The 20106-nt window shown below is 38.1% G+C and overlaps 1 protein-coding gene across 1 annotated transcript in view; it reads left to right on the plus strand.

The window, feature by feature from the left end:
- CFAP61 (cilia and flagella associated protein 61) overlaps nt 1-20106 on the plus strand; it is an 854500-nt gene that overhangs the window by 436290 nt on the left and 398104 nt on the right. The window contains exon 17 of the mRNA XM_053712009.1: nt 240-367. Within this exon, the coding sequence (XP_053567984.1) occupies nt 240-367 (128 nt within the window). The remainder of the gene's footprint in view (nt 1-239; nt 368-20106) is intronic.

Consider the following 20106-nt stretch of genomic DNA (forward strand, 5'->3'; position numbering starts at 1 on the left):
GATTAAGAGATTTTTTTTAATAGTGTGTTTACCAAACCAAAGATTTGATCTCAATTGTGCCTTCATATTACCATCAGGATATTTATATATCTACTACCCTGACACTCTAAATAGCAGTTTGCATACAAAATACCTATTATAACCACTTGAAAGTGAATTTATGCATCTAACATGAAGGTATTTTATAGTCATGCTTTATAATTATTTACCAATACCATTGTTTGTTTTTCTATTTACAGCCAAATTATGCCATGAACCACTTCAATAGAAAGCTTACGTTGGAACCAAAAGTAACTATCAATGCCCGTATTGTGGTTGTGGGAGCCTCTACTGTTGGAATCTCTTTTCTGGAAACATTTGTCTTTTGGTAGGTCAATATTTTCATCCAGGTTTCAAACATGTTTTCTTGATCCTTTAACACCTTTTGTAACATAACTTTAATATCACTATCCCTGGTTTTAAAACAGAAAACAAATTAAATGGGCAATGTACTGTAACATTGTATCCCCTTTAATGTGTTCACAATGATCCATTTTACCGGCTAGAGTGTATTAAATGGTTTACATGTAACTTCTTTTCCTTTATTTTGTCATTTGAAATAAGTTGTTTTTGTCTTTTGAAATCACTGCTTATGCTGAAAATGTCAGTACTGCAGTAAAGTGTACAGAAAACTATGTAAACATGATATTAGAACAAATCAAACATCCAGTTGGGGGTGGGGAATATACAGTAGGTACTACAATTTTCATTTTCAATAATTCCCTCTAAGTATTGAGCTTTTTGTGTGTGTGCGTATGTGTGTGTGTGTGTGTGTGTGTGCATTGCTGTTTTTCTCACTTGTCTGATGACGGGGTTACTCCCCGAAAACGTTTACTTGAGAATAAATAAACCACTTTTTACGGTGAGTGCTCTCTTCAGTCTTCTTCTACAACTTATTATTATTTGAACAGTGAGTGCTGGCTTACTGCATATATATATATATATATAAAAATATTTATGTTTATAGATCTATCGACAGAGATAATATAATGAAGTCTCTATATAGAGTGATAAAACAATACTGTCTGCTCTCCCTTCAAGATCAGCCAATTGGGTTGTGGTATTAAAAAAACAAAAAACACTTTCAAATACAAAAATAATCAAAGGGTGCAATTCTCTATAGATTTTATGCTTTGCAGCTGGTATAACAAGTAAATGGAAACACATTGAGGGGAACCCTAGTTTCAGTTCAGTATCCCTCTATTGAAATCAATGAAACGACTTCTATCTCACAACTTTCTGCCCTATAGAGTTGAGCACTTCTCACTCTCTCTTGTTTTTAGTCTTGTACTAGAGGTGTCTGTTATCTTTTTCGTTATAGTAAAATATGAGCTGCTGCGACCATTGTCAGACTTTTTGTATTAATCATTTTTTCACTGGGGATAATCTAAAGGCTTGCAATTTGCGTCAGTGGAAGAGCTAGGAAAGAAAATTTCCCACTAGAGGGCCTATTTATCAATGCGTCAACTGAAAATACTCTTGAATTCTGCATCGTATTTGTCGCAAGATTTATCCGCCGTAGTTATCAAAGCGTTAAGATCAGCAAATGTTGAAATTTGTGACGTAACATTCAATCCCGCGATCTCAATCTGACTCAGATCGATGCTTGCGTCATTACAGATGTTTCTAATTCAGATTCGACTCTATTTGACCCTTTTCCCAATTTATCAAACATTTAACAGGTACGCTCGTGTGTATTCCGACGCAGCGTACCTAGTTTACAATTCGCCACCCTTGAGGTCGCGGATGCCATAGAACTCAATGGGAGTCTGAAAACACAAAAAGCTTATGTTCGATGCTGCAAGAGAATGAAATATATTACATATTAAAAGTAAATTAGAAACTCTATTAAAATTGTATACCCTTTCTAAATCACACAATATTATTGCTCCACATTTGGAGCAATAATGGATTATGGATTATGCTACAATTTTGTCTCTCATTACAAAGCAAGGGGACAATATTATTTCTACAAATTAGTTAAAAAGAGTTTTGCCCCAAACTTGTCGCACTAGTAGATATAGAGATAAAAATGAAATAAATACACAACATAATATAGCTAACTTCCTTTTTATTTTTTGTGAAAAATCTATGTGCACCATGTTTAAGCCATGTAATACAAGTCCCACTCTCCACTTCACACCAATTTTGACGCAACACTTTCCGCACCAATTATGAAGTAAATTCCTAAATAACCCACACACTAGTGAATTTTTTAATCATTTTTGATTTGAATATGCATAAGCACATGATTTATGACATCAGACAATCTGATTCAAATATACATTTTAAACTATCATTAACAAATTAAATTGCTCGATACTTGTGTCATTGATCACTCATCAGAACTTGTAAGTGCCATTTGTTACATTGTGTATTATACTTTGAAAGTGTGTATATGTGAAATTAGAATTAAAGATAAACATTGATGCTGACATTAGGACACACAGTATAATATTTTAGACAATGATTTTAAAATTTGAATTGATGTTTGATTCAATATAATCTTAAACTGATAGCTCAAAGGGATAGCCCACCTAACATTAAACTGTCATGATTCAGATACAGCAGAAATTAAAATCACCTCTTTACTGTCATGCTATTTTCAGTGTATTTCTTCCTTCTCTTGAATTTCTTTTTCAGTAAAAAATGTCATTTTATATGCCAGCCCATTTTATAACACCTGTGAAGGGGTGGTTTTCAAAACTAGATTGCAATCAGGAGGGGTTACACAGGTACAGAGAGAAAACTGGCCTAGCTCTTAAAATATCCATTGATTGCAAATAAATACTTATGATACTCTGATTACATGTTGTATTCACAATTATTCCTGCTCAGAATAATAATAAATGTAAACTATATACATATAGTGGTATAAGTATGTGCAAAGATAAATGTACCAATTCTAGCATTAATAATCATTTATAAAAAAAAACATGAGATTAAAGCACATCATGACTTCTAGAAATACAAATACACATTAATTTATGTGAAAGTATCATATAACAGATTTTTTGGTATAACAAATAAATATAAAAATAACTTTCTATGAGGTATTGTTTGTTGAGGTATAAATGTAGCTATTTCTTGGACATAAAATATTAGCTTTAGGGAAATGTGCTTGTTCATAGACAGTAATAAAATAAGTAAAGTTGGGAAAAACCTGAATAACCGCAACATTGATGACAGTTAACAACAGTGCGATGCTCATCTCACCGTACTTGACGCGCGTGTTTTTGACGTTTTTTTTTTATAAATAAGGGTATCGTGCTCAGATCTACGTCAGCGATATTGACACCGGCGAATGCACTGAGATTGACGCTTTGATAAATATGCCCCCAAGTGTCACCAAGTGTTAATCGGTTTCAAAATAACAGTTATCAGTGTTTTTTGAAGATACGTTTTGTTCTGCAATAAAGCATACAAGAGGTCTGTTTATTCAGTCTCAGCTTTATTAGGTGTTTGGACTTAAAAATCATTTGGAACAAGTTATAATAATTGTTGAAGTAAGATTTTGCTACAAGTCTATCAGCAGATCAGTCATTAGATATCTCCTATGTCAAGAGATTTATCTGAACATAAAACTGAGTTAGGTGCAGAGGACAAAATCTCAAACTGATAAAATTCAGGAAACAATAAATGTCTTGTTTTATGTTTGGTGAATGTATACAGTGTTCTAGTGGTAGATAAAGCTCAATATAGTTAGCAATGGCATTAAAAGACGTACTAATCCTGCTCATTTCTTATTAAGGGCCAGATTACAAGTGGAGTGATATTTTGCACTCCCACTTGCATGCTAACTCCTCTAAAAGTAAGCTTTTTGCGCGTGTCGGTTAGCTTGTGCGCTAATCCGATATACTCAGAAAGCTGAAGTTAGGATATCGCGCTCTCGTTAACGTATTCCCCCCATAGGTTTTTCACCTTTTTTTTGCCATTGACTTCTAACACCCTACTGGTGTACAAACCTGATCGCATATTCTCAAGTGCGCTAGCCAGACATGAAAATATTAATGTTTTACATTCCAATTTTCTTCGCATAGCAGAAGATTCTATTTATTCATAAATACATATTTCTACATATATTTGATGTATATATCTATTTATATATACAGTATATATATATATATATATATATATATATATATATATATATACAGTAGATAGATAGATAGATAGATAGATAGATAGATATAGGAATATCTATTTATAAATACTTGGAATATATTCCACTATGTGCAGAACATTGGAATGCGAAATATTTACAGTAAATACACAGTATAACACTTTATTAAATAAATATGATTTTTAATTTTTTCATCTACTTAACTGCAATGGGCTCCAATGCACGTTTATACATGTCTTTATGTGATGATATGTGTATATATGTCTGTAAATACATATATACACAAATAAATACATACGTACAAACATATAAACTAATATTTTACTGCTAATATGTATACTTTTTGCCCAAAACACCTTATCTTGTTTAATTAGTATCTATGAAATGTGGATTCATTTTTATCAAGATTTTCACATTATTATTGGTTGTTTTTCAGTGTCTTTCCAGCATGAGCTGATTTTTAAAAACTATAATCTCACAGCAAGAAAATAAATGAAACAAAGAAAAAATAGTAAATAGAACTTGAAATAAAATATGGAAATGATTGGTGAAATGTGCAATAGTTATTTTGTGTTTTCCTCAAGCTATATAAGCACAATGGCACTTCATATGACTGAGTGACAGCTGTTCCGATTCTGTGCTATTACATCTGCCTCCAAAAAACCTAAGGGCATATTTATCTCTGTTATAATCACAAAAGCAAGTGAACTATGGGTTTGTGCTGCTATCCAATATTTTTTTTTTTTTATTATTGGAAGAGGTTAGCAGAATAAATAACAAAGCAGCTGAACAATAACTAAAACTCAGCCCATAGGGAGATGTCATGTTTTTAGCATGAGTTTGAAGCTTTGATGTTCTTGACATTGTCAAGTATTCTGTGAGTGGGATTTCAAAAAAATATTTGTAGTGCTGGTTTTTAATGCAGGGGCGGCTTGTTAAGGGACAGGCAAGCAAGAAATGACATAATGACCTATAATTGGTTGCACAAATGGTGTGGGGAGATGACAGGAAATGGGCACATATGTAAAGAGAAATCTTCACAGTGGTATAGAATTGCTAGTTTGTATGATAAATATCTGTACATTTACATGATGCAGAAAATATTGTCTTTCATTTTAGGGTTCCCTTAAAAACACTGGCTAAGATTACAATAAACAGGCGGCTGTTAATAGTGCATGAGCGGCAAAATAAGACTGCTGTGCCATTATAATTTGTGTTGTGCACCATTAAATGAATGGTGAAGTAATTAATACCACTACCGGGATTCCTGCAGAGCACTGTTAATAGCGGCGCTCATTACTTTCTGTGGGATGCACTACACTAAAACCTGTTTCAAAAAACCCTGGTGTAAGTAATTGCTGTTGGTAATTTCACTTTATCCAGCCTTTATTTACCTCAGCTCAAAGCTAGTGTAAACCCTAAACTGCAAGCTACAGTCCTTGTTGAGCCCTATATTTAAAATGATTTTTTTATATATAAATTAAAGGGACATTAAACTATTGGGCATAACTTTAATAGCATAATTACTACACATAATGCTATTGTTTTACCTGCAGCTCTCTAAAAACCCGTTCTCTTTTTTTAACCCCTACTGATGTTGGTTGGTGAAGCTTCACATCTTCATATTTGGAGCTGCCCTGTTTAGAGATGTGAAGGCCCCCCAAAAAAACCAGAAACATTGTTGTTTTTTTTAATATTTCCAGGGTTTTTTTGCTAGAAAATTGAAAACTATGGAGTATGGAATATGTTCTTTTCCAATGATAATGGCCTAGATTACAACTGGAGCGCAAAATTGTACTTTTGCAGAAGCAATATTTGCACTCCACTCAGTAATACCAGCACACGCAAATGTGAGTAAGTCGCGGAGCGCCGGGCAGCAAATTAAAAATATATATATGTATGTATATATATATATATATATATATGTATATATATTTATATGTCTTTTTATATATGTATATACACATTAACACATAAATATATATGTATATAAACATATTCATTTATATTTACAGTTTAAACACAGTCCCCATAGACCGCTTTAACCCCTTATAACTGCTGTGTGCAGTTTTTTTAAACAAAAATAAAATTGAACATTAGTTTAACTGCATTAGTTTATCTTTATAACCTTTATCTAAATCATGACTTAAATCCTAATAATGTTCTGCTTTCATGCAACCTTCCCCCATCACAGCATAGTTTGTACCTGCAATTTGGTCACTAAATTGTGTTTTTTCATCCTCTCAGTAATGAGACCAACATCCAGCATTTTGTCTGATTTCTTCTGAGAAAAAAACCATGCAGTTTGCAAATACAAAAGAAATGTGCTTTCCCAATTGCTACCAGGATGTCAAAACACATACTCGCATGCCAGAGGTGTCCTAAAGACATTAATAAATACTTAATGCAATCAAATGAGGAGAGCCACAGTAATGAAAGTGTAAGTAGCTTTTCCTTCCAATGTGCTCATTACAGAAACACTCTTTCTGTTCCTTCTGTAAAAGCTGCATCATCACAAAGGGCCTCTCCATCAGCAGCATCTGCTCCAAAAAATACACAACACCTTCATTTATAGATATGACGACACCTGATAATCAGGATAAAGTTGATCAAGCTCTTGCAAGAGCAATACATTCTTCTGGATCATCATTGTCAATAACTGGCAGGAAGCTTTTCAATTATTAAGACCATCATAGCATTTGCCCAGCAGACATTGATTGAACAAGCCTCTTTCAGCGTCAGAATATGAGCGTGTGATAGAATCTGTGTAAGGAAATATTAGCATTTTGTTTTCAATTTTTCCAAAATTCCCATTTGTTTTCTAAAAAAACAACAACAAACAAACAGGGAAAAAAACTGTTTCCCCCCCATGGCTTCAAAATTTCCAGAACTTTTACATCTCTAGCTCTGTGGTAAGAGAAGTGGACTCATTTATAGATCAGTGTTGTCTGTGGTAAGAGAAGTGGACTCATTTATAGATCAGTGATGTTGCCGACTTTATGATAGCTGTATTGTGCACTTCAGGTGTGCATAATATAGAGCCGGAGCTTAAAGGGGCGTACTGTAAAATTATTTCCCCCTTAATGTTTTCCCAATTACTTGTTATAGTAGCTGCAGTGCCTAAAACGTTTGCGAAATGGCATTAAGTCTAACACTCAGCGATTACACTTTTAAGCACTTATGAGCTGACATGAGACTGGAATAATTCCTCTAATTCTAATAGTTACCGTATGTTTATGCCCTGATCCAAGAGCCATTTAAATGGCTCACTATCCAGACACTTGTATGTAAAAATGTAGTACCACATTTTGGCCAAAGCTCACCTGTTCATGTTTGGGCAAAAAACCTAGGTAAATGATGTATTTAAAACCAGTTAAATTGTATATACATATGCTGGTTGTGTTTGCAACTTATGTATAAATATGTACACTGTCAGCCTTTTCAATGACTTGATAGAATTGAGTGTCTGCTGGGTAATAATGACAAAAAGTAAAGTCTGTACACAGTCACAATTGTGATGGATGGCCACAGGGGTAGAATTCAAATACCTGTAGGCTGTCTCCAAACATATATAAAAAAGGGTTCTAATACCGTATTTTGCCCAAAGCATGTAAGGTCACCTGCCATGTCAAGACAAACCTCTTAGGTAAGTCTTGCTTTAATATGTGATGCAATTAAAATCAATAATACTGTGTACATTTACCTTGGTTTTGTTTGCAACTTATCAGAAATATCTTCAAAAATAAAAGGGGAGTGCTAACGTCTACTTCATCCAATTAACTCTTTCAGGGACATACAAGTTGTCGGCTGCTTGGAGACAGAAATACAGGCAGAATTCCCTCCACAATGTAGATGTGAATTAAGCACTCTTGACACAGATAATATTCTAAGTAATGTTATGTAAAATAATAAATCTCTTTCACTAAAAACAAATCCTTTCAAACAGCAGTGGATAAATTATCAAAAAGAAGTGCTATTTTGTTGAGGCAAACTACTATTGTGAAGATGGTGTTGACACAGGTTAAGGCTCTTGTAGTATGCACTATCTGAGGGATAGTTTGGAACATTTTCGGCCATCAAATATCATATTGGTGAGACTTTTGAGTATTGGGATGTCTGGAGATCATAATGTGCTCTCTTAGGCCCCGATGTTTAAAACATCGACTAACTATCGGGAAACTGTAACGTTTGCCTTGTCGGCATCATAGCCTGACGATCCATCGGAATATTAAAAAAGGGGCGTGTCCGAGCAATGCCGGCGAGCCACGATGTCGCTCCCATAGAAGTCAATGGGAGTGTGACATCACCTCCCACATCGACAACATCACAGCTCGTCTGCATTTTACTCCAGAGGGGAGGGCCCTATTTGAAGTGTGCTTACACTGTGCAAACAGTGCGCTCACTGAAACTAAAATTAGTTTCTGTGTAGGCACACTTTAAATATTGCCGTGGATACCTAAGTTTTAATACACCTACATTAACTAGCTCAGGTGATGTTTGTCTCAGCAGCTAATAGCTGGCGGGACAAACATGGCCGCTACCCTCCTAGCAACTTGCACTTTGCTGCTTTAAACATATCGATCTTGTGTCGATGTGTCCAAAGCAAAGTGGAGGCTACTCCCACTAGCAGGCCGTGCTAACTCCCCCTAAACGCATAATTTTACATCATGCCTAAGCTACACTCCCCCTGCTCTGCCTCGCTATTTCCCTCCGACTGCCTACACCTACTTCACGGCTAATCTACACTCCCCCTACACCGCCCAGCTAACTCCACCTGACCGCCTACACCTACATCATGCCTAACCTACACACCCCTGGAACGCCCAGCTAAGTCCCTAATACCGCCTACACTGACGTAATGTGTAAACAACACTCCCCTCTAATGCCCATCTAACTGCCTAATGTCAAAAAATAACTAAGTATAATAAACTTTACTGTAAGTAATAAACCTTAGTAGAACTATATAGCTATGTCACTAAAGTTGTCATCAATGCTTAAATAATGTTTCACAGAGATGCTCTAAAACACTGGCGGCACTGGCAAAGCCTGCTTGGCCTATCCGGGGCTCCTGGAACTCAATGACGGACCGAAATTGATCCTCAGACTGACAGAGACTGCCGACCGAAAGGGGACCGGAAAAAGGCAGGCAAAGGGTTTTAACATAGATATACATATATATGTCTAAATATGTATATGTATATATATATATATATATATATATATATTTATGTGTGTGTGTGTGTGTTTACATGTGTGTACAGATGCATTTATGTATGTATATATGTATTAGGAGACATATATACACCTATAAACACATAAATACACACACACATATACATATATATATATACACTAGAGCCATTTTACAGTTAAGTAGATGAAAACATATTTATGCAATATTCATATTTAATAAAGTGTTATACTGTGTATTTACTGTAAATACCAATGCTATGCACATAGCAGAATATGTTCTATGTAATTTTAAATAGATATTCATATATATACATATATATATATATATATATATGTATATATATATATATCTATATCTATACCTATACATAATCATCTATATTTATAGGTATAGATATATATATTGTACCAAAATACCATCAGATATACTGTATGTAGAAATATGTATTTAAGAATAAATTGAACATATTCTGCTATGTGAAGAACATTGGAATGTGAAATATTCATATTTCTCTTGTTAAGTGTATCCAGTCCACGGATCATCCATTACTTGTGGGATATTCTCCTTCCCAACAGGAAGTTGCAAGAGGATCACCCATAGCAGAGCTGCTATATAGCTCCTCCCCTCACTGCCATATCCAGTCATTCTCTTGCAACTCTCAACTAAGATGGAGGTCGTAAGAGGACTGTGGTGTTTTATACTTAGTTTATTTCTTCAATCAAAAGTTTGTTATTTTTAAATGGTACCGGAGTGTACTGTTTATCTCAGGCAGTATTTAGAAGAAGAATCTGCCTGCGTTTTCTATGATCTTAGCAGAAGTAACTATGATCCTTTGCTGTTCTCACATATTCTGAGGAGTGAGGTAACTTCAGAGGGGGAATAGCGTGCAGGTTTTCCTGTAATAAGGTATGTGCAGTTAAAATATTTTTCTAGGGATGGAATTTGCTAGAAAATGCTGCTGATACCGAAGTAATGTAAGTAAAGCCTTAAATGCAGTGATAGCGACTGGTATCAGGCTTATTAATAGAGATACATACTCTTATAAAAGTGTATTTTAAAATGTTTGCTGGCATGTTTAATCGTTTTTTACATATGTTTGGTGATAAAACTTATTGGGGCCTAGTTTTTTCCACATGGCTGGCTTGAATTTTGCCTAGAAACAGTTCCCTGAGGCTTCCCACTGTTGTAATATGAGTGGGAGGGGCCTATTTTGGTGTTTTTTGCACAGCAAAAATTACAGACACAGACATCCAGCTTCTTCCTGCATGATCCAGGACTTCTCTGAAGGGCTCAAAAGGCTTCAAAAGTCGTATTGAGGGAGGTAAAAAGCCACAGTAGAGCTGTGGCAGTTGTGACTGTTTAAAAAAACGTTTTTGTCATTTGTTATTCCGTTTTTGGTATTAAGGGGTTAATCATCCATTTGCAAGTGGGTGCAATGCTCTGCTAACTTATTACATACACTGTAAAAATTTCGTTAGTGTAACTGCATTTTTTTCACTGTTATTTCAAAATTTGGGAAAATGTGTGTTTCTTAAAGGCGCAGTAACGTTTTTTATATTGCTTGTAAACTTGTTTTAAAGTGTTTTCCAAGCTTGCTAGTCTCATTGCTAGTCTGTTTAAACATGTCTGACACAGAGGAACCTACTTGTTCATTATGTTTGAAAGCCATGATGGAGCCCCATAGGAGAATGTGTACTAAATGTATTGATTTCACCTTAAACAGTAAAGATCAGTCTTTATCTATAAAAGAATTATCACCAGAGGGTTCTGTCGAGGGGGAAGTTATGCCGACTAACTCTCCCCACGTGTCAGACCCTTCGCCTCCCACTCAGGGGACGCACGCTAATATGGCGCCAATTACATCAGGGACGCCCATAGCGATTACCTTGCAGGACATGGCTGCAATCATGAATAATACCCTGTCAGAGGTATTATCTAGATTGCCTGAATTAAGAGGCAAGCGCGATAGCTCTGGGGTTAGGAGAGATACAGAGCGCGCAAATGCTGTTAGAGCCATGTCTGATACTGCGTCACAGTATGCAGAACATGAGGACGGAGAGCTTCAGTCTGTGGGTGACATCTCTGACTCGGGGAAACCTGATTCAGAGATTTCTAATTTTAAATTTAAGCTTGAGAACCTCCGTGTATTGCTTGGGGAGGTATTAGCTGCTCTGAATAACTGTAACACAGTTGCAATTCCAGAGAAATTGTGTAGGCTGGATAGATACTATGCGGTGCCGGTGTGTACTGACGTTTTTCCTATACCTAAAAGGCTTACAGAAATTATTAGCAAGGAGTGGGATAGACCCAGTGTGCCCTTTTCCCCACCTCCTATATTTAGAAAAATGTTTCCAATAGACGACACTACACGTGACTTATGGCAGACGGTCCCTAAGGTGGAGGGAGCAGTTTCTACTTTAGCAAAGCATACCACTATCCCGGTTGAGGACAGTTGTGCTTTTTCAGATCCAATGGATAAAAAATTGGAGGGTTACCTTAAGAAAATGTTTATTCAACAAGGTTTTATTTTACAGCCCCTTGCATGCATTGCGCCTGTCACTGCTGCGGCGGCATTCTGGTTTGAGGCCCTGGAAGAGGCCATCCAGACAGCTCCATTGAATGAAATTATTGACAAGCTTAGAACGCTTAAGCTAGCTAACTCATTTGTTTCTGATGCCATTGTTCATTTGACTAAACTAACGGCAAAGAATTCCGGATTCGCCATCCAGGAGCGTAGGGCGCTATGGCTTAAATCCTGGTCAGCTGACGTGACTTCAAAGTCTAAATTACTCAACATTCCTTTCAAGGGGCAGACCTTATTTGGGCCTGGCTTGAAGGAAATTATTGCTGACATTACTGGAGGCAAGGGTCATACCCTTCCTCAGGACAGGGCCAAATCAAAGGCCAAACAGTCTAATTTTCGTGCCTTTCGAAATTTCAAGGCAGGAGCAGCATCAACTTCCTCCGCTTCAAAACAAGAGGGAACTGTTGCTCATTCCAGACAGGCCTGGAAACCTAACCAGTCCTGGAACAAGGGCAAGCAGGCCAGAAAGCCTGCTGCTGCCCCCAAGACAGCATGAAGGAACGGCCCCCTATCCGGAAACGGATCTAGTGGGGGTGAGACTTTCTCTCTTCGCCCAGGCGTGGGCAAGAGATGTTCAGGATCCCTGGGCGTTGGAGATCATATCTCAGGGATATCTTCTGGACTTCAAAGCTTCTCCTCCACAAGGGAGATTTCATCTTTCAAGGTTATCAGCAAACCAGATAAAGAAAGAGGCATTCCTAAGCTGTGTGCAAGACCTCCTAGTAATGGGAGTGATCCATCCAGTTCCGCGGACGGAACAAGGACAGGGATTTTATTCAAATCTGTTTGTGGTTCCCAAGAAAGAGGGAACCTTCAGACCAATCTTGGATCTAAAGATCTTAAACAAATTCCTCAGAGTTCCATCATTCAAAATGGAAACTATTCAGACTATCCTACCCATGATCCAAGAGGGTCAGTACATGACCACAGTGGACTTAAAGGATGCCTACCTTCACATACCGATTCACAAAGATCATCATCGGTTCCTAAGGTTTGCCTTTCTAGACAGGCATTACCAATTTGTAGCTCTTCCCTTCGGGTTGGCCACTGCACCGAGAATTTTTACAAAGGTTCTGGGCTCACTTCTTGTGGTTCTAAGACCGCGAGGCATATCGGTGGCTCCGTATCTAGACGACATCCTGATACAGGCGTCAAGCTTTCAAATTGCCAAGTCTCATACAGAGATAGTTCTGGCATTTCTGAGGTCGCATGGGTGGAAAGTGAACGTGGATAAGAGTTCTCTATCACCACTCACAAGAGTCTCCTTCCTAGGGACTCTTATAGATTCTGTAGAGATGAAAATTTACCTGACGGAGTCCAGGTTATCAAAACTTCTAAATGCTTGCCGTGTCCTTCATTCCATTCCACGCCCGTCAGTGGCTCAGTGCATGGAAGTAATCGGCTTAATGGTAGCGGCAATGGACATAGTGCCATTTGCGCGCCTGCATCTCAGAACGCTGCAATTATGCATGCTAAGTCAGTGGAATGGGGATTACTCAGATTTGTCCCTTCTACTAAATCTGGATCAAGAGACCAGAGATTCTCTTCTCTGGTGGCTTTCTCAGGTCCATCTGTCCAAGGGTATGACCTTTCGCAGGCCAGATTGGACGATTGTAACAACAGATGCCAGCCTTCTAGGTTGGGGCGCAGTCTGGAACTCCCTGAAGGCTCAGGGATCGTGGACTCAGGAGGAGAAACTGGCCTCAGTTAGCAACACTGAGGTTCATCAGACTCCAGTCGGACAACATCACGACTGTGGCTTACATCAACCATCAAGGGGGAACCAGGAGTTCCCTAGCGATGTTAGAAGTCTCAAAGATAATTCGCTGGGCAGAGTCTCACTCTTGCCACCTGTCAGCGATCCACATCCCAGGCGTAGAGAACTGGGAGGCGGATTTTCTAAGTCGTCAGACTTTTCATCCGGGGAGTGGGAACTCCATCCGGAGGCGTTTGCTCAACTGGTCCATCGTTGGGGCAAACCAGAACTGGATCTCATGGCGTCTCGCCAGAACGCCAAGCTTCCTTGTTACGGATCCAGGTCCAGGGACCCGGGAGCAACGCTGATAGATGCTCTAGCAGCTCCTTGGTTCTTCAACCTGGCCTATGTGTTTCCACCGTTTCCTCTGCTCCCTCGACTGATTGCCAAAATCAAACAGGAGAAAGCATCGGTGATTCTGATAGCGCCTAGCAGACCTAGTGGACATGTCATCTCTTCCACCATGGACTCTGCCTCTGAGGCAGGACCTTCTAATACAAGGTCCTTTCAATCATCCAAATCTAATTTCTCTGAGACTGACTGCATGGAGATTGAACGCTTGATTCTATCAAGGCGTGGCTTCTCCAAGTCAGTCATTGATACCTTAATACAGGCTCGGAAGCCTGTCACCAGGAAAATCTACCATAAGATATGGCGTAAATATCTTTATTGGTGTGAATCCAAGAGTTACTCATGGAGTAAGGTTAGGATTCCTAGGATTTTGTCCTTTCTCCAAGAGGGTTTGGACAAAGGCTTATTAGCTAGTTCTTTAAAAGGACAGATCTCTGCTCTGTCTATTCTTTTGCACAAGCGTCTGGCAGAAGTTCCAGACGTCCAGGCATTTTGTCAGGCTTTGGTTAGGATTAAGCCTGTGTTTAAAACTGTTGCTCCCCCGTGGAGCTTAAACTTGGTTCTTAAAGTTCTTCAGGGAGTTCCGTTTGAACCCCTTCATTCCATTGATATTAAACTTTTATCTTTGAAAGTTCTGTTTTTGATGGCTATTTCCTCGGCTCGAAGAGTCTCTGAGTTATCTGCCTTACATTGTGATTCTCCTTCTCTGATTTTTCATTCAGACAAGGTAGTTCTGCGTACCAAACCTGGGTTTTTACCTAAGGTGGTTTCTAACAGGAATATCAATCAAGAGATTGTTGTTCCATCATTGTGTCCTAATCCTTCTTCAAAGAAGGAACGTCTTTTGCATAATCTGGACGTAGTCCGTGCCTTGAAGTTTTACTTACAGGCTACTAAAGATTTTCGTCAAACATCTGCCCTGTTTGTCGTTTACTTTGGACAGAGGAGAGGTCAAAAAGCTTCGACAACCTCTCTCTCCTTTTGGCTTCGGAGCATAATACGCTTAGCCTATGAAACTGCTGGACAGCAGCCCCCTGAAAGGATTACAGCTCATTCTACTAGAGCTGTGGCTTCCACCTGGGCCTTTAAAAATGAGGCCTCTGTTGAACAGATTTGCAAGGCTGCGACTTGGTCTTCGCTTCACACCTTTTCAAAATTTTACAAATTTGACACTTTTGCTTCTTCGGAGGCTGTTTTTGGGAGAAAGGTTCTACAGGCAGTGGTTCCTTCCGTTTAAGTTCCTGCCTTGTCCCTCCCATCATCCGTGTACTTTAGCTTTGGTATTGGTATCCCACAAGTAATGGATGATCCGTGGACTGGATACACTTAACAAGAGAAAACATAATTTATGCTTACCTGATAAATTTATTTCTCTTGTAGTGTATCCAGTCCACGGCCCGCCCTGTCCTTTTAAGGCAGGTCTAAATTTTAATTAAACTACAGTCACCACTGCACCCTATGGTTTCTCCTTTCTCGTCTTGTTTCGGTCGAATGACTGGATATGGCAGTGAGGGGAGGAGCTATATAGCAGCTCTGCTGTGGGTGATCCTCTTGCAACTTCCTGTTGGGAAGGAGAATATCCCACAAGTAATGGATGATCCGTGGACTGGATACACTACAAGAGAAATAAATTTATCAGGTAAGCATAAATTATGTTTTTCATGTCAGGTTAGTGCCTTTGAGAATATGTGATTGGGTTATCATGCAAGTAGGGTTTTTACCCACTTTTTTTGCTCCATTGATTTCTGTAGGGGAATACATTAACATGGTCGCAATATTCTAACTTCGGCTTTTTGCTCCCATCTGGTTAGCGCAGGAGCAAAAACGTTTTACTTTCAACTTGTAATACGAGCGCTACCAGACTCCACTTTTAATCTGGCCCTTAGTCATTTAAAATATTACTTCAATTTATATTTTTCCTATACTATTGTATATGGGAATATACATTTAAAATTCACTTTCATTTGTATTCCTTACTGTGCAAAATACAGTACAAAATAAAAAGTGTAGAATTAACAGAAAAACAGATTCTGGGATTATATATCATTATCTCCTTGTCTGCATTATTCTCTAATTGTCAGAATTTTTTTTAGAGAATGGCCCTTAGAGAGCTATAGAGCTTTGACATATTTGACTATTATGAATCTCACAAGGGACTTATCAGACCCAGCAGACCTCCCAAGAGCACCCTGCAGACCAAACAAGCTCTGTTTTTTGTCCACACACACACACTTTATAAAGGGGCAATGCACTCAGATAAGCATCTGATGTCATTGTATTCAGATCTCTCTCACAAGCCCCCTTTGTGATGCTGGGCTTATACAGCTGCCTTTTGTTTACATGATTTTATTCTACAGTCAATACTTTCAACATGCAAAAGCAGCGGTTTCAAATAACAAAATAAAGGTAAATGAGCTATTTGTAAACAATTTAGGGCCAGATTATGGGGCCTATCTATCAAGCTCCGAACGGAGCTTGAAGGCCCATGTTTCTGGCGAGTCTGAAGACTCGCCAGAAACACAAGTTATGGAGCAGCGGTCTAAAGACCGCTGCTCCATAACCCTGTCCGCCTGCTCTGAGCAGGCGGACAGGAATCGCCACAATTCAACCCGATCGAGTACGATCTGGTTGATTGACACCTCCCTGCTGGTGGCCGATTGGCTGCAAGTCTGCAGAGGGCGGCGTTGCACCAGCAGCTCTTGTGAGCTGCTGGTGCAATGCTAAATACGGAGAGCGTATTGCTGTCCGCATTCAGCGATGTCTGTCGGACCTGATCTGCACTGTCAGATCAGGTCCGACAGACATTTGTTAAATTGGCCTCAATGAGTGATGTGGTATTTATCGCTCCCGATCGCACAATAAGCTTTTTTGCACGCATTGGGTTGTGCACGTATTACAAGTTGAAAGTAAAAATGTTTTTTGCCCGAGTGCTAACCCGATTCGTGCAAAAAGCTGAATATCGCGACTGCGTTAATGGATTTCCCCATTGAAGTCAATGAAGCAAGAAAAGAGGGGGAAAAACTAACACCCTACTTGCATGCAAACCCGATCACATTTATATTTATACCTATATATATATATATATATATATATATGTAATTATACATAGGTATAGATATACTGTATACAGATATATATAGGAATATTTATTTAAAAATACATAGAACTTATTCTGTTATGTGCATAACATTGTTATGTGAAATATTTACAGTATAGCACTTTATTAAATATGAATATTGCATAAATATGCTTTAGCATGTTTTCATCTACTTGACTGCAAAGGGTTCCAATGCACTTATATATATATCCTATGTGTGTGTACAATGTACATATGTATTTATGTGCTGTATATATATCTGCTAATACATAAATAATCATATTAATACATATGTACACAGATACAGTATATACATATATTTTAACATGTATATATAAGTATCTCTATGTTAAAGCCCTTTGCAGACATTTTTCATATCCTTGAGCTCTGATACCTTTTTGTGCAATATTTTTGTTTAATCATTTTTATTAGATGGTGTTATTATGAGTGCCACAGAACACATCAAAAATACATTTAAAAGTATAGTTATTGTACTTTTAAATGTATGTTTGATGTGTTTTGTGACACTTTTTTGTTTTGCGAAACAGTTAACCAGATCTCTGAGGTCACAATATCCTGACATATTTTATATTAAAGGGACATTCCAGTCAAAATATAAACGCACATAGATTAATTACATCTTTGAATAGAAACACATTTGCAATATAAATATATTAGCAAAAATGCTTCTAGTAAAAGTTAGGACTGTTTTAGTGTTAACATTTTTCTCTGCACGTGCATGTGAAGCATAGCTAAATATTGTCACTGCACCCACATTTTAAATAATGCAACTGTGCAGATCATCACTGGGGCTTGTACCATGTCAGCGACAAACAAATTGAGTAATTACCAGATTGTACAAGCACCTTAGGCTCTCTGAGCAAGTGCTGTGTTTAAAATGCTGGTGCACGGTGCATACTTAAAGGGATATTCCAGCCAAAATTGGAAACCACATGGGTGCATTTCGGTATTGAACAGAAGCAATTTTGTAATATACATGCATTAGCAAAAATGCTTCAAATAAAAGCTATAGCTGTTTCAAAAGTGTATTTAAGTATGCACCGTGCACCAGCATTTTAAACACAACACTTGTTCAGAGAGCTTAAAGTGATTGTACCATCTAGTAATGACTCAATTTGTTAATTACTGACATGATACAAGCCCCACTGATGATCTGAGCAGCTGTATTTTTTAAAATGTGGGTGCAGTGAGAATATCTAGCTATGCTTCACATGCACGTGCAGGGAAAAATGTTAACACTAAAACAGTGATAACTCTTAATAGAAGCATTTTTGCCAATACATGTATATTGCAAATATGTTTCTCTTCAAAGATGCGATAAATCTATGTGCATTTATATTTTGACTGGAATGTCCCTTTAAATCCACTTTTGTAACAGCTAAAGCTTTTATTAGAAGCATTTGTGCTAATGCATGTATGTTTCAACATTGCTTCTGTTCAATACTGAAATATACCCATGTGGTTTCCAATTTTGGCTGGAATATCCCTTTAAATTGCGCTCAAGTGATCACGTTTACTTTCAGCATGTAATACTAGTGCTACATCCGATGCGCGCAAGCAGTCGTGATAAACCCGATATCGCTCACGTGTAACTGTTAACGCCCCACTCGTAATATGGCCCTTAATACACTCCAGTAGGTAAAATGGATCACTGGGAACACGTTAAAGGATAGAACATTGTATAATGTAATATCCCTTTAAGATGCTTATAGCTCTTCACTGCAATGACCAAAGGCTGGCTATTGGTACGTGAGGATGGATTTGCAATCCCTACAAATACTTAAAAAGATGAAAGAAATCTGATAGTTTTTATTGTATTTGCAGGAGAGAACAAAATTTCCTATCCTATTGTCTTCTGGTCTTTTTTAAATCATGAGCATGTACAGGAAAGGAAACCAGTTTGTACTTGCATAATTATATAGAATTATCTGGGCTTACGTAATTAAAAAAAAACACCACAAACAGAGTGGCTGAACAAAACTAATATAATATATTAACTAATTTAATAATATAAACTAACGGCTAGATTTAGAGTTTTGTCGGTAACGGCCCGAAAAGCTAACGCTGGCTTTTTTCTGGTCGCACCTTTTAAATAACTCTGGTATTGAGAGTCCACAGAATGGCTGTGTTAGGCTCCAAAAAAGGAGCGTAGAGCATATTTAACGCAACTTCAACTCTCGATACCAGAGTTGCTTACGCACGCGGCCAGCTTCAAAAACGTGCTCGTGCACGATTCCCCCATAGAAAACAATGGGGCTGTTTGAGCTGAAAAAAAAACCTAACACCTGCAAAAAAGCCGCGTTCAGCTCCTAACGCAGCCCCATTGTTTGCTATGGGGAAACACTTCCTACGTCTGCACCAATAGATCAGCCAATAGAATGCAAGCTCAATCTGATTGGCTGATCGGATCGGCCAATCGGATTGAACTTGATTCTGATTGGCTGATTCCATCAGCCAATCAGAATTTTCCTACCTTAATTCCGATTGGCTGATAGAATCCTATCAGCCAATCGGAATTCGAGGGACGCCATCTTGGATGACGTCCCTTAAAGGAAACAAACCAAACCAGACAAATGGGAAGGCCCAGAAGGGAGTTACATTTGTCACTGAATACAGTGCACAGTATGAGGAAATATGCAGAATCGTCAAATACCATTTTGGTATGCTAATAGCAGACGATAGACTTACACAATGTGTTAAAGAAGGGCTTAGATGCTCATACCGACGAAACAAGAGCTTAGGCAATATATTGTCCCCAACAGTCTTACCGAAGACTATCACCCAGGGGAGTGCCTGGCCCAGTTGTAAAGGCTCCTACAAATGTGGAAGCTCAAGATGTGGAGCATGTGATTATTTAACTATGTCAGAACACTTTACCTCTACTGCAACAGGGAAGACTTATGAGATTAATTTTTGTCTTAATTGCACCTCTACCTTTGTC

Source organism: Bombina bombina, chromosome 4 (assembly GCF_027579735.1).
Source record: "Bombina bombina isolate aBomBom1 chromosome 4, aBomBom1.pri, whole genome shotgun sequence".
In the NCBI taxonomy this organism is placed as follows: Eukaryota; Metazoa; Chordata; class Amphibia; order Anura; family Bombinatoridae; genus Bombina; species Bombina bombina.